This window comes from Cnephaeus nilssonii (genome assembly GCF_951640355.1).
Source record: "Cnephaeus nilssonii genome assembly, chromosome: 9".
NCBI classification, from domain to species: Eukaryota; Metazoa; Chordata; class Mammalia; order Chiroptera; family Vespertilionidae; genus Cnephaeus; species Cnephaeus nilssonii.
This window is the reverse complement of record NC_137080.1, coordinates 43617008-43633888: the sequence shown is the minus strand read 5'-3', so window position 1 is coordinate 43633888 and position 16881 is coordinate 43617008. Positions and strand designations below refer to the sequence as shown.

Here is a 16881-nt window from a genome sequence, read left to right as displayed (position 1 = left end):
TTCTAAAGAAAAGACAAGGTCTCACAGAATCTGTAATCCATGTGGACCACACAACTGTAGAGCTCACAGGAATAGCTGCTACAACATGCATCTCATTCGCAGTCTATATGCACAGAACTGATCCCAGCCTCCCAACTACTAAGATAATATCTCATCAATGCTACCTTTTAATTTGGGAACAAGGGCTTAGAGGAACTGGATAAGAGAACAGATTGCATATAGCAAGATATTATTAAAAGTGGTCCATGAGTTTCCTCACGTCTGGACTATTCCAAAAACTAAATTTATCTTAGTTTTAAAAAATCACAGCAAAATATTAGTATTAAATGGAAATACATCTGAATGATAAATTGATAATAATATAAAGATGAACTTATTCGTGTTAGTGGGAAAAGAGATACTATAAGTAAAGTGAAATAATTGCAGGAGAAAATTTAATTTTCCTCAGTATTTTCTGAAAATGATTAAAGCTCTTTGTTTTTCTTCCAGCTACCTAACTCTTTTCAGATGAAGCAGGAGTAGCAAATATTTATCCTCATACCATGAAAGGATTACAGAAATAAAAAATTAAAAAAAGGTTTGATTTCTTTTTTTTTACAAATGAGTTTTCTACCTGATAAGCCTTGTGACTGATGCCATATACTAATGGGTTTGCTCTCATCCGTACATAAAGATAAGTGTAACTTATCCACTTCACTGCTTCTTCCACATTAGTAACTGTTCCCAGAGCAATCTGCAAGTCAAAAATATAACAAAAATTAAACTAATCCATTAAAGATAAATATAAACATTACATCAAAGAGCACTTTGTCAAAAGTTGAGTTTTTAAAACACATCATTATGCTGTAATTAAACGGTATAGCATGATTATTGGACATGACACTTCTCCAATTAATTAAAAATCATCCCTGCCCCATTTAATTGGGAACAGTACATTAGAAATGCTATTTTCCAGAACTGAACTTACTCAATTTTATGGCATTTAATTATTTTTCCATAAATGAAGTTTCATTCTGTACAGCATTAAAAACATTTTGGTATTCATTTTTCTTCTTGCTTCCTTTTCCTTTTGGTTTCATATTATGTGGTCACACTACTGAAATTTTAAATGTAGGTGCACCACAATGAAAACAACAGGTTAATTCTATCCCTCTTTATTGTGCCTTTGTGTATTGTCATTACCAAAACAACAGAGAGCATGACAGTAGCTTTTACCTCTAAGGATACCCATTTGCAGGATGGCTAGCAGAAATAAGCAATATAAATAAAATGGAAAATGCAATCCTTTCTACAATAACAAAGCAGATTTTATTGGGATTTATACATAATAATATATACACTTTAACAATCATACAAGAATGGGGAATGTTTTTAATTTTTTACTGGTAAATTTAAAATAACTTATGAAAACAGTATATATTTATACATTTGAATTATAATAACCACTAGATAATTCTTTAGATTATATTGTGAAAGACAATGTAATTTTAACATAGCATTTTTTAAATTTAAATTATTTATTGTTTAAAGTACTACATATGTCTCCTTTTTCCCCCATTGACCCTCTTCCCTGGCCACTCCCACCCCCAGCACATACCCTCACCCCAACTAGTGTCTGTGTCCACTGGTTATGCTTATATGCATGCATACAAGTCCTTTGGTTGATCTCTTAACCCCTTTCCTCCTCCCCTGCTTTCCCTGTGAGGTTTGACAGTCTGTTCGATGCTTCTGTGTTTCTGGATCTATTTTTGTTTAACAATTTATGTTGTTTATTATATTCCACAAATGATATTTTAATGTAACTATATTAATTTCATAAAACCAAAAGTTAATTTAAAATCACAACAATATATAACATCTATATAATAAATAAAATGGAATTATTAGAAAATAGTTCTTAACAGAATGACAATGAAAAGTTTTCTGAAAAATATATCTCTTTAGTTACTGTGCCTATAGGTAGTCATTTTGCTTTTAATTAAAGTGTTCAGTTTCATTTAAAAATAAATCCAAGTTGTGCACCTTCATAATGTATAATTTTTCCTGAACATGTAGCTGAAAAAAAAAAGTTTCACCTTTCATACATTAACCAAAGGAGAAGAGATGCTCCATGCCTAAATTATTAAATTTAGAAAATTTAGACAATTCCTAAATCCCTCATTTTAGTACTGAATATTAAAGAAAATAAAAACCTTTGTTTCATTTTCATATTATAATTTTAAATTCTTTGTAACTAATTTTGTGAAATAAATATGTGAATGCTTAGCTATCTTTGGTTAGTTGAAGAGGAGCTATAGCAATATATAAGTATCATTATGATGTAATATCATACTATGCCATTAAGTAGATATATGACCAAAAAAACTGATAAGGCAGATTCTGACTATTGACTTTTAAATTTATACTAACTTAAAATAAGTCAGACAGAGAAAGATAAATACTATATGATCTCACTTACATGCAGAATCTAAAAACATAGCACTCATAGAAATGGAGAATGGTTGCCAGGGGCTGGGGGAAGGAGGAGATGGAGAGATGGTCAAAGTGTACAAACTTTCGGTTATCAAAATAATAAGTTCTAGGGATTTAATGTACAGCAGGATGACTATGGTTAATACTATATTGTGAACCTGAAAATTGTGTTCTCATCATAACAACAAAATGGCCATTATGTGAGGTAAAGGATGTGTTTCCTAACTATTGCGGCAAACATTTCAAAAATATATACGTATATGTATCAACTTACACAATGTCATATATCAATTACATCTCTATAAAGCTGGAAAAAATAAATTTCACTAACATATTTACAAATGACTAAATAAATCACTCACAAAGAGGTAAAGACATACATTTCCTAAAATGTGAACTGTAAGGTTTTTCACAAAACGAAGAGTAAGAAAAACTACAATTTAGCCAATGAGGGAGTTGTACAATACTTCCTAAATACTTAACAAGTAAGACAGCTAAACATTTTTCTAGTCTGTTTAGGTAAAAGAAACAAGTTTAATAGCATCCCTCACTTGCGATTCTATTATTTGACAGCCAAAACTGTTAATTCCCTTATGACCTATATATATTTTTAAATAATATGAAACTCAGTAGAAATTTTATAAAAAATAATCTTGCTATTTTTCAAAATCAGAATCAATAAATTAACATTAATAATTACATATTATCACTAATAATAAGATTAAAAGAAAGGAGGAAGTAGGTATCAAAGATTGGTTCAAGTAGTGCAAGTCTTCTAAATGTTCACCAAAAAGAAATAAACTACCCAGGAAATTGAATTGAAACTTACAATGGCACAGCATATTTAGAGATTAATCCTAGAGTGCCACCTAGTGACAAAAATTAAAATTTATCTGTAAATATTTACTGTCACCTAGTGGCTACTTGAGTATAGGAAGGAACCTTTTATAAAATAAGTATTTTCCACAGTATTTTTTGAAATGTATCCATTCACCTCAATAATCAAATAGTAAGTCAGTACAAAACTGAACTACACAAAGCACAATGAATATGGAAACAAATATGGTCCATGGTTTCAAAAGTTCCCTAATTTTGTAGATGAGACACATGTAACTAAGATGACGTATATGAATCCACCACTATAGTGCCTAGCACATATGTATTCAAAAATTCTTTTAAAGAGAAACACCTAACGTGAAACATATAAAAAAAATGCTATTAGTATATAGTGAAATAGAGTCAGCTCCATTAGGCATCAATCAGCGAAGATGCCTCATAAAATGTTTTCATTAAAATTAATATAATACTTTCTCCAGTTCTCCTAAACAAATGGTTAGAATTGATATTTATGTTATCAAAGATATTAGTAGAAACAACATTTCTAATCTAACATGACCTTCATGTTAATCACTGCCACTGGATAGTCTTGCAAAGATTTCAGGACTCTACAGGCTTAAAAATCCATTACCTCAATTTCCACAGATTACCAAATTTAATTCCACACTCAAAAAATATATATAATTTAAGGAATTTTCCTAAGAGGTAATTTTTACTTTAATTGGGAGCTATTTAAGTAGACCAAAATAAAATATACATAGAAAGAAATGGCTATACTTCACTATATTAGCTAAAACTTTAGAGGTACACCAGTATGTTTCATTATTTGAATGCCATTTATGGCATTAAGTGGTATTAATGGTTACAGTTGACATTTCTGAAAATGAGATACCTAACAAATACTTTATGAATATAAGGCAGATTTCTACCCTATAACAAAACCTTGTAATTTAAAAGTATATCGTTTTTTAGCTATGAGTTCCTATCAGTTATTGTTTGCACTTTGTACTGCTCTGAACTAATCAATAATATTGCTATTCAATTTGTTGTGTCTTATGACTATATAATGTCATAAGCTATCGTCCTAAATATTTCAAAAGAGCAACCAACACAAAATTTGTTTTACTTAGTCATTCTTGCAGCTAATGATTCTTTGCCAACCTTTTACTCATTAGATCTTACCTCTGCATTTAGGTTATCTGCAAGGCTTTCCAGAAACTGACTCTCAATTGGGTTTTGTTGAGTGAGCAAAGTGAGATAATGGCTGAGTTTATCATGTGTTGTTATGATGATTCCTTCCCCAAATTTGTCAAATTGTGGTCTTCCAGCTCGACCAAATATCTGCATGACATCTAATATTCCAAGGTCAACAAAGGAGCCTCTTTTTGCAGCATAGATCTGTGTTCCCTAGATGACGAAAAGTTAATAAAAATTTACATAAACACACACAAATATAATCCTGATGAGCTGAATACTGAAATTAGGCAAATAAGGCAAGATCTCAAAAGTGTACTCTAAGTAATCCTTTCATCATCTGTGATAGAGTTAAAATTTCACAATATAAACTAGATTCTTTTGGAGAAAATAATTCTGACCTAATATAAATAACATTCAAAGTCAGTGAAGCAGCCAAATCACAATATTTTTTCTAAACAAATTAATCCCCAGGTTTGTTTTAAGACACCACAAATCCATGTGCAAAGGAAGGTAAGCTCTTACCTTAATAATAACAGCATGGGCAGGAAGATTGACACCCCAGGCTAATGTGGCTGTACAAACTAGGACTTTGATGTGCCCATTAGAAAACAAGTTTTCAACCAAATTTCTGTCCTGCCGAAGCATTCCTGCATGATGAATACTAAAACCATCTGGGAATAATTCTCGTAGTTGCCTATTTCTTGATTTTTGCACCTAAAGTAGAAATAAACAAAATATAAAAGTGTTTAACATTTAAAAGGGATTGTTATTTGGCTTTTCTGTTGAATGAGTTTATTGAAGAAAATAAAAATTTTAAGCATCTTAAAGTCTTACTAAATATTAGTGTATAATGCTTTAGACAAAATTATTAAAAATTATATCTGTTTTAAAAACTAGGCAACCTGAACATGACACAAAATCCAAAAGGAAAGAAGTTAAAAGCAAGTGTCTTTTCACGCAGGTGTTCTATTATTGCAATCAATCAGTATTGCCAGTTTCCTATCCTTCCAAAAGAACTCCATTAAAATAAGCAGAAATCTCAGTGGCTTCTACCTCATTCAGAGTAAAAGCCAGAGTCCTAACAACACAGGGCCCTACAGAAATCATTCCCATGCACTAGCCTCACTTCCTTGGCCAGCCACAAGGGTCGACTTTTCTCTCTGTCCCCTTTCTGACAAATCCACATGCACCTCAGGGCGACACCTGCTATTCCACACCCACTGCATTGGAAGCCCTTCCCCTGCCACTGGGATGCCACACGGTTCCACCTGGCACGAACTCTTTCCCATAGCGATGACCCAACAGGCCTGCTGTGTTCACCTACAGGTGTGCTCTTGGTGATCTTTGACCAAGGGCACTGCCACCTGTCTTAGCTCAACTTTATATCTGCCCTGAATATACTAACTTCCCTTCTGGTGTCTGTTCTTTGACCTGGTCTGAGCTCAGATATGGGATTTGGTCCACTTATTCACAGCCTGTATAAGTGCTAAAGCAGATTTCACAAAATCCACTGACGACTCACCACACAACTGGGAGAAAATTTTCCTGCAAAATTGAAGACTTTAGATTAACACAAGTGTTTACACAGCCAAAGCTTCTGTTTGGACATCACAACCTGCGTTTATGTGCTACTGCTCTGAAATTTTTATTACAAGCATTTCAATAGCTTCCTTTGAAACAATTTTCCATAGTTTTATATAAGGGACACTCCATGGGCAGGGAGTGGGATTTTAGGGGTCTGAGGACCTAGTGCAGACTTTGTCACAGTGATTATCTCTAAGGGCACTTAAAATTTTAAATTTCTACATTAATAACAATTAAACTAAGAATATAATCTAAGGAAATAGCACTACATGAAATCTGCTTCAGATATACAATGGATGGTAATACATTAACAAATCCCACCATCTAGTGGCCAGCCAAGTAAATGACAACTTATACATTTTGAGACCGAATCCCAAACAAAATACACATGTAGTACACAAGAAGACTGTCTTCTTCAAGTTTCAAGGGCAGTATTTGATTGAATGTTTAGAGAGGTAACTTCATGGTTGTGTTAAGAACAGAGGCTGAATGAGCAGCTATGGGGCTACTAAACAATCAAGTGAGAAGGTGGAGGCAGGGGAAACAGAAATATCACATAAACAAGGTTATAAAGTAAGCACAAAGGAAAGGATGGTGAACAGGACATGAAGGGAAGGAACCTGTTAGGACTATTAAGTGTGTCCTGGCCTTGATGCACTGATATGGCAGGAAAAATCCAAAAGTGAGGAATGATCAGGATGCTTATCCCAACCACGTATTAAACGTATTGTAAAAACAGAATAAGCAAAACAGTTTGATACCAGAGAAGAAACAGTAACACTAGTGAACTAGAAGAAAAAATCCAGAAACTGACTCAGGCAAATACAAGAATTTTGTATGTTATATCAAATTTTAAAATAAATAGAGTATTCAGAAAGTATGAGAGGTCCATTACCATATGGAATAAGTTTTGGACAAATTAAAAATTTAATAAAAGTTAAATTTGAAAAGGACTGGAGGAAATCCTGGATGAAGTATGCTGGCCTTTATAAGCAAGACGAAGCCCAAAGACTACAACTAGGTTGAAAAAAATTCAGCATGGTAAAAATATATGTAAATAAATCAAAAACAAAGTTTAATGAGAAAAAACAAATGTCTGTAACACATATGTCAGTGCATGCAATTTAATGGGCCAAGGATAGGAACATGCAATTTATAGGGGGAAAAAATTCAAATGGCAAATATATAAAGCACTCAGTTTCACATAAAGAAATACCATTTAAAATAATAATGAAGTACCACTTTTTTGCCTATTAATCTGTCATAAATTTAAAAACTTTGACACTGCCCAGTGCTGGCAAAGTTATGTGGGCAACGTAACTTCCTTAAAGTTACGGTTTGAGGAAGTGTAAACTGGAACAATCTCCCTAGTGGGCAGTTTGAGATCACAAAAATTTTATTTATTCATTTATTTATTTCCATTTACTAAAATTTTAAATGCATGTACCATGATGGATAAATTCCACTGCTAGACATTTTCCCAATGGACATACTTGGAACTATCAAGAGTATGAGCAAGAACGTTTACTACAGCATTTGTAACAATCTATCTATATATAAAACCCTAATATGCAAATAGACCGAACAGCAGAACAACCGAACAACCGTTCGCTATGACATGCGCTGATCACCAGGGGGCACGCACAGAACATGGCGGGCGTTGGCAGCAGGCGGCAGAGCGCGGAACATGGTGGGCGTCGGCCGTGGTGGGATGGTGGAGCAGGTGAACAGGGGCGCCAGACCAAGACAGAGTGCCGGTCGCTGTTATTGGGGCGAGGTGGTTACTGAAAATACTTTGCTCCCGCGTGCCGCAGTCCCGCCCAGTGCTCTTACCTGCTGCTGGCACTGGCCCCACTCACACCCACTACCAGTGCTGGAGCCGCCACTCATACCCACTGCCAGCCCCAATCGCCCCTAAGGGCTTCTCCACCTCCCCCTGCTCTTGAGGGGTGATTGGGGCCAGCAACAGCGACTTGTACCCACTACCAACGCCAGAACTGCCGCTTGCACCCGATTGCTCAGCACCATCAGCGGGTGCAACTGGTGGCTGCTGGCCCTGATTGCCCCTGAGGGCTTCTCCACCTCCCCCTGCTCCTGAGCGGTGATCAAGGCAGCAGCCGCTGCTTGCACCCACTGATGGCACCAGCCCCACTCACACCTGCTGCTGGTGCTGGCTCCAATAGCTCCACGCCGTCAGCGGGTATGAGCGGGTCTGGCACCGTCAACGCGTGGGAGCAGCGGCAGTGCGAGTGGGGCTGCCAGCAGACAGGGGACTGGAGGCCGCGGCGGGAGGGGCCGGGCAAGGGTGCGAATGATGGGCTGAGACCTACCCTTGTGCCCATCGCAGCCTCGCGGCCCACAGTTCCTTTCAAGGTGCACAGATTCGTGCACTGGGCCCCTAGTAAAAAAAATAACTGGAAACAACAAATGCATCCATCAAGATGGGACTGGGTAAATGAATTATGATAATGTCCACATTGTAGCATACTATGTAGTTGTTAAAAAAAGGTGTTTTTAGGATCAAATCTTTCTGTATTGATTTGGAAAGATCGCCTTGACATATTATTAAGTGAAAAGAGCAAGAAACATAAAAGTGTGTCTAACACTATTCAATTTGTTTACACTAAAACTCACAGGCAAACACATACAAAGGCAGTTGTACAAAATCTTCCCTTGAAAGAAATATATGCTTAAGAAACTTTTTAACAGGAGTTTTATTTGGAGAAATGAATGGAGAAGAGATGGTTAAGACCATGACTTATGAAGCTAAATTTATTACAAGATACAAGCTGCTTTCTGAAGTATCTGAATAATCACTGTTTTCTACCTGGTTTACCTGGAATCCAGGCTTTGCTATCCTCTGAACAGCTGCAGAGATACAATTCATCTTATTCACATTCACTGAACAGAGCATGGGGTTCTCTAAGGAGGCCATTCAAGATCCAATATTATACTCACTGGATAAGTGTTTCTACACACAGAAATTCAGCACAAAAGAACACCGGTGTGAAAAGTGAAGGGAGTCAGGTATGTGTAGTTTAGGAATTGTCTAAGCTTGCTTTCCTTGGGCTTTATATTTCCACTTTCACAAGTGAACTTCACATGTAAGGCTTCATAGGCAGTCAAACTAGAATGGAATGGGCGACTGCTAAGATAATCCATTAGTACACAGATGGTACCACATTCGTTTCTCCCAGTGAAAGTATGCAGGGCTTTCTTCCATGACTTTACATATCATCTTCCTACCCAGGAAATGGAAAATCAATGTGAGTACTTTTAAAAGTGAATACGGTTAAAACGTAACTACTTTCAAAAATTAACTTCCAAATTAACACAAATACATGATTAAAAAACTTGATAAAAAAGACTGAGCAAGCAACTGAGGATATTATAGGGGAATAAATTTGTTTTTTCCCACACTTGAAGCAACACAAGACCTTCAGCTGAGATACAGATGAATGAAAGAGCATGACGGAATTGCATAAATAATTTATAGTGACTTTTGTAAGCCTTATGAGGTAATTTATCTTGATAAGGTATGCTTCAATGTGGGTCATTTCAAATCCATTAGGAAAAAATATCTGCCATTATAATCACTGAAATTTAACTAGGAGGAGGCAAATATTTTCTCCCAAATGATACCATTCTTTCCCACAATTATCAGTCAGCATGCTTTCTCAATGTTAGAAAAGTATTATAAAGTCCTCATCTTTGGTAAGTGCTATTTTTATCACTCAATGGCTATAAAGTTAATCAGTGTAAGATGGTGGACCTGCTACATGTTAGGAGCACAAACCAATAACTGGCTTCTTCTCTGACATAGGAGTTTAGAGATCTAAGGAATATAATATGCCACCTTTCCCCACCCCTTCTCTTCTCTGTTTTAAAGCTTTATTCCACTTTAGACCTTATTCATGGAGAAACCTAAAATTGGACCTCTGGTGTCTATGCCAAGACAGCCATAGCTGCAATGCTAAACCTGTCTTTCCCTATTCTCAGCAAAGCACCCATTCGTCATCTGTTCACTAGATTAACTAAAATGGGCTGTAATCATTTCTGAGGATCATGTTAAAAATTGTAGTCCCTTAGTTTCAGAGAGTCTGATTTTGATATCTAGCATGGAAACAAATGATGGGAACCAATGATCTATTATACTATTGTCTCCTTAAATACTTGTTGTTGTTGTTTTTTTGCTCTTGACTCAATTTCTTACCTTCTGTACTATTTTTCTACTCAAGGATATGAATTCTACCTCCTTCAATGTGCTATTGTTTTTCTTTTGTGTGAAACTTTTCCTAGAACATTTTTCATTTTTGCCTTATCTAACCTTCAAATCTCAGCTTAAATGTCACTTTGTTAGCTAAGCCTCCTCTAACACCAGTTTAGACCAGATTCCCCAATTTTACTTTCTCTTAGCACTTTGTCTCTCTTTATTATTTATTAAAAATTCAATTAAAATAAATTATTTAATTAACTGATAAACCTCTCTGTTGTGCCAGAACATAAGCTCCAAAGGATAAAGAGGCAGCTACTTTTTCTCTTAAATATATTTCCATTCCCAATTAAAACAAAGAATATTAATCAGTACACAACTCTCCTACTCGGCCTTCCTGTATTGCATGAGCCAGAAGGTAAAACCTGTTTCCCAGATCTCTTATAGTCAGAGTACTAGATGCAAAAGTCCATTCTTTAATTAGGTGACCTCACACAAGAATTGGTCTTGGTTCTCACATGGAAGTAAACAGGAAACCATCTTCCTATTGTTGTCTTTTGCTGGCAGGCAAGATCTTGGAGAAATGAGGGCTGAAAGTAATAATGGAAGCACTATCCACTCAAGATTTGCTTTTCCAGTGTGTTCACAAATGTTCAAAGGCATCTGTGGCCACTGTAGCTTCTCATGCCCGATCACCATCATGGTGGCTGGCTCTTAATGCAACAGTTTCAGGGACTGACTTCTACTCCTCCCATCTTACCAACATACTAGGAAGTACCTAATTTCTTTTACAGAATTATTTTCTACTTAAACTGTATCTAGAGTGGTTTGTTATCTTGACTGAATCCCGACTGACACAACACATGTCTCCCTCAATCCAATTTAATCAGGTTGACAGCAGAGTTTCCTTATCTTGAGACCTATTGATCTACTAGAGTGACTGGTACATAGCTTACTAGTACACTCAGTAAATATTCACAGGGTGACCACCACTATAAACAGTGTGAGGCACATGTGTATACAATCAATTCACAATGACTAGCCTAATTGCCATAACCAATTTCCATGTCATTTTGGCCATGCCAATTATTCACTTTAACTTGGGAGAAAGGAAGTACCATATTCTCTGTTCCACGTTATGTCATCCTTTCAAAGATGGTCTTGGTTCTCACATGGGCTTCCCTGATATTTCTATAAGCCAATTTAGAAACAAGTTAGCATTCTAGTGAGAGCACCCAATTAGCAAAGAGGTCTTATCTAAAATGGTATTATTTATATCCATTTGGAGGGCCTTAAATAAATGCTGAAATAGAATTTAAAAAATAATCACCTTGTGAAATGTGATTTTGAGCTTAAAAGTTTATCAGTATAAATCTCTGTACCACTAACGTTTAATAACCTTACTTATTTAATCTATATATCTTTAGAGTATTTAAAGTATTTTCAAATGTGAGAGCAACAATATTCCAATTAATATATTTTTCCAAACCAGTATGGTTCTTTAAAAAGATGCATAAATTTGCTGTAAAAATTTTACTCTATGTCTCTAAAATATATCTTGAAGCACAGGAACAAAAATAGCTGCCAAAATATACTTAAACCTAATAGCAAAAGAAATAAGAATAAAATGCTAATGCTATTTTCTATGCCCCTTTTAAAAAGAGTCTCATGACATGATATTGGTAATAATTTGGGAGAACATACCTAAAATACAAGCAATGAAATAAAAAATAAACAAGTGGAACTACCTCAAACTAAAACGTTTCTGCAAAGCAAAAGAAACCATCAACAAAGTGAAGCCACAAGCTACACAATGGGAAAAAATTTGAAAAACATCTGATAAGGGGTTAATATCCAAAATATATAAAAAACTCATACAACTCAAATAGCAAAATAATAATAATAATAATAATAGCAGCAATAATCCAATTTTTTAAAAAAGGCAAAGGATCTGAATAAAAGAAGATATATGAATGGCCAGCAGCTACAGGAAAAGACACTCAACATCACTAGTCATTAGGAAAATGCAAATTAAAAGTACAATTAGTTATCCCCGCCTGCCTGTTAGAATGGCTATCATAAAAAAGACAAGAAATAATTGCTGGTGTGGATATCAAGAAAAGGGAACCAAAGGGCACTACTGACAGGATTGTAAATAGCAGCAGTAACTATAAAAAAGTCTGGAAGGTCATAAAAATTTAAAAATAGAACAAACATATGACCCCAAAATTTCACTTCTGGAAATATATCTAAAGGAAATGGTAAACACTAAATCAGAAAGGTATCTGCACCCCCATGTTCATAGCAGCATTATTTATAACTAGAGGCCCGTTGCATGAAGATTCGTGCAATAGGCCTTCCTTCCCCTGGCTGCAGTCATCAGTTTTCCTCCAGCATTCGGGACCCAGGCCTTCGCTTTGGCTGCAGTGGAGAAGCCAAGCCCCTTCAGTCTTCAGTAGTCTTCAGTTTTCAGTCTTTGCTTGGGCCGGAGCCTTCAGTCTTCACTCCACACCTGCGTATGCAAATTAACCCACCATATTTGTTGGGTTAATTTGCATACTCACCCCTGATTGGCTGTTGGGTGTCACGGAGGTATGGTCAATTTGCATATTTCTCTTTTATTAGTGTAGCTATCCAAGACATGTTTAGGTGTCTAAGGCCACAGGGCTTCTAAGGGTAAAGTCACACCAGAGCTTTCTTTTAATGTGCACTCTTGCTTAGGGACTCATTTGGAATTCTTGAGACATTTCATCTCTATAGGTTAAGCTACTTTTAGGTATTTCATTTTTCTTTCCCTATTTTCTTTTTTTAGTGGACAATTTGAAAATATGGTAGGTTTTTCAGCTGGTGGTGATATTAAATATGGGATTGATATGAGGAGTCCTGAATTATAATTTTAATTTATTGGGAAGAAAAGACTCACTTGAGCTGTGATTCAAGCACAAAATAGCCCTTACACACACACACACACACACACACACACACACACACACACACACACACACGGTGAAAGAGAGAGAAGGTGGAGGGGGGGGAGAAAGAGAGAGAGAGAGAAGGAAAGGAACATTTCCATTTCCATAATGTAGTTTTCATTTCTTATTTATACAAATAAAGTTATAGTGTGTTGAATAAAACTGTGAAGAAATGCTTTGAAAAACAATATTTGGTAAATCTGTAATTGAAGTGGTTATATTAAACACTTAGGGGGAAAGTATCACTGTGATGTGGTAGGGATTTAGTTATATTTCCATTAACAGGACCGATGAGGCTAAATTTCTATGTATGACATCAAATTTGCCTTCTAATTTTATTTTAATGTTTTGAGTATTTAATTTCCCAATTTTAAAAAAGTGGGAAGAAATATGTCCTACCCTCATGGTAATAGCTTCCTTAGAATTACTAGAATGTTAATACCATTCAAGTTCAAAGGGCACTTCAAGAAATAGGAAGACATATACAACCAGAACTAGAAGAATAATCTGAAATTCTGAAGCTTTGATAAAACATTCAGAAAAATTACCTTATCTTTTTTTTAAAAAAAATAATATCTTTGTGGAGGGATCAACTTTTTTGAATCTCTCTTTAGGAGAAATGGGGAAGATGGTTGGACTAAAGAAATGTTCTTCCAGTTTATAAAAAAAAAAAAAATACTCAAAGCCCTCAAGGCTTTGGAAAAACCCAGACTGGATTTTACCTGTCTGTGTTTGACCAAATAAGGCACATGTGATGAAAAAGGTAGACTCTGGAGTCAGATTCACTTAAATCATGGCTACACTGCTCACTACATGGGAGTCCAGGAAAATTATTCCCTCTCCCAGTTTCAGTTTCCTTATCTGTAAAATGGGGACAAGAATCTTAAAAGAAAAAACAGTGGTGCTGATCATGAGAAAATTAAAGTGAGAACATCCTATATAATAAAGGCATAATATGCAAATTGACCGTCATGCCCTCGCACAAGATGGCTGCCTCCATGCGGTCACAAGATGGCCAGCAGGGGAGGGCAGTTGGGGATGACCGGGCCGGTAGGGGAGGGAGGGCAGTTGGGGGGGACCGGGCTTGCAGAGGAGGGCAGTTGGGTGCAATCGGGCCAGCAGGGGAACAGTTAGGTGTCGATCAGGCTGGCAGGGGAGTGGTTAGGGGTTGATCAGGCTGGCAGGCAGAAGCGGTCCTGGATTGTGAGAGGGTTGTCCTACTGCTGGTTTATGATCGGGCCTAAACCAGCAGTTGGACATCGCTGTTGCAATCCAGGACCGCTGGCTCCTAACCGCTCATCTGCTTGCCTCCCTGATCTCCCCTAACCGCTCTCCCCTGCCTGCCTGATCGCCCCTAACTGCCTATTCATTGGCCCCCGCCACTGTGGCTTTGTCTGGAAGGATGTCCAGAAGATGTCCCTTCTTTTTGGTCTAATTAGTATATTACCCTTTTATTAGTATAGATGTTTGCGGAATTCATTTTCATTTTAAAAAATCCAATAATAACAGTTGATCAGGATGAAAATCAAGTACAATAAAATATTAAAAATGATATAATAAAATTAACTACAGATTTTCAAATTTACCCAACTGTATTAAAACTTTCCATTTCTTCATGTTTTTTCATAGTGATCTCTGCATACGTGTTTGATGAGGTTATCTTAGGTAATTACTTGAAAAAGTCTCTATAAATTATTTCTATATGCTTTAAAATATTTCATGATAAATTTGAATTATTTACACATATGCCACATCAAGGGATAATAATACAAACCTACATCATAGATTATGAGAATTGAATGAGTTATATAAAGTAATAAAAGTGATCCTTGGCACTAGTGAACATGATAAATATTAGACATTATTATTATAACAATTAAATAATAAACCTGCTTTATTTAGAACAGCAATAGCTCTCAGAATTGAGAGCTATGAAATAACCAGAAATCCACAAGGTGGCTCTCAACACTTGGCTTTTAACACAGTAAACTTGCATTGTATTTCTAAAGAAAGGAAATAAAACTTAGAAATGCCAACCTGACTTTTCAAAGACACTCATAAATTCATAATCAATAAGTAACTGGAAGAATACAAAGCTGTACAAAAAGTGTTACATAATAGAAAATTTTATAATGTGAAAAAATGAAGAAATTGAATACATTTTGTAGTTTTAAATTGAAACAAAATCTGACAGTCACAAAAACTGGCATCAGATGATCATATTCAGAATTTAAAATATCAATAAAAGTGGTAAAATTTACAGTGCAATCATAACAATTAAATATATTTTACTGATTAGTAGATGTGAAAGCACAGATGTCTGGTAGCTAGCAACTGTTCAGAAAACATTAGTTACATCTTATGCATATAAAACATTTTGAAGTTACTATCTATAATAATAAAAGCATATAGGCTAATTAGACTGGACATCCTTCCGGACAACCTTCTGGATGAAGCTGGGGCTACAAGGGAAGCCCGGGTCCTGGGTGCCCTCTGGCAGCTGGACAGAAGCCTGGTTCCCAGGTGCCTTTCAGCAGCCATGGGGATGCCTGGATCCCGGGTGCCAGTGGCCAGAGGGAAGCCAGTGCCGGCAGCCAGGGGAAGGAAGGCCTACTCTTGCATGAATTTTGTGCATCAAGCCTCTAGTCATTTTATATTCAGAGTATTTTATTTGAAAATTTATTTTCATAGCTATAAATCAGGGCCAACTTTTTCTGCTAAGGGTCAGGGGATATTTTAGGCTTTGTGGGCCACACAGTCCCCAAAGCAAGTATTAAATTCTTCCCTTGTGAAAAAAGCAGCTATGGACAAAAGAAAAGGGTCTGGCAGTTGTCTAACAGAATTTAATTACAGAAACAGGTGACTGCCTTTGGCCCTTGGACTGTACTTTGCCCCCTGTTGATCTAAACCATTATTTGACATCTATAATAATAAAAGCATAATATGCTATTTATACCGGACAGTCAAATGACCTTCTGGACATCATTTCGGACGAAGCTGCTGCGGTGGGGGCTGAGGCAGAGGCGGTTAGGGGTGATCAGGCAGGCAGGCGAGCAGTTAGGGGCGATGAGGCAGGCATGCAGAGTGGTTAGGGGCGATGAGGCAGGCAGGCCAGTGGTTAGGGGCGATGAGGCAGGCCGGCAAGCAGGGGCGATGAGGAAAACAAGCAGAGTGGTTAGGGGCGATGAAGCAGGCAGGCAAGCAGTTAGGGGTGATCAGGTAGGCAGGAAGAGTGGTTGGGGGCAATCAGGCAGGCAGGCAAACACTAGGGGCAATCAGGCAGGCAGGCCGTTGGTTAGGGGTGATGAGGCAGGCAGGTGAGCAGTTAGGAGCCAGAGGTCCCAGATTGCGAGAGGGTGCAGGCCGGGCTGAGGGACCCCCCTCGTCCCCACCCCCGTGCACTAATTTCGTGCACCGGGCCTCTAGTAATTAAAAAAAAATCTCTATAAATCTTAAGATACATTACTTCTCAAATTGTAATGTGCATAAAATCACCTGGAATTGAGATGAAATACAGATTATAATTTGGCAAGACTGAAGTGGAGCTTGAGGCTCTTCATTTCTGCATTTCTAGTGAGGACCTTCACTTTTTAGTCCTTTGAGCTT

The 16881-nt window shown here is 36.7% G+C and overlaps 1 protein-coding gene across 2 annotated transcripts in view; it reads right to left on the bottom strand.

Annotated features, from left to right (window-relative positions):
- Nucleotides 1–16881, bottom strand: part of ASCC3 (activating signal cointegrator 1 complex subunit 3) — a 253509-nt gene that overhangs the window by 115669 nt on the left and 120959 nt on the right. For both annotated transcript variants that reach the window (XM_079780725.1, XM_079780724.1), the window contains exons 15-17: nucleotides 5029–5220; nucleotides 4492–4716; nucleotides 614–733 (exon numbers count right to left, since the gene is read on the bottom strand). In XM_079780725.1, coding sequence (XP_079636851.1) covers nucleotides 614–733; nucleotides 4492–4716; nucleotides 5029–5220 — 537 coding nt within the window. The remainder of the gene's footprint in view (nucleotides 1–613; nucleotides 734–4491; nucleotides 4717–5028; nucleotides 5221–16881) is intronic.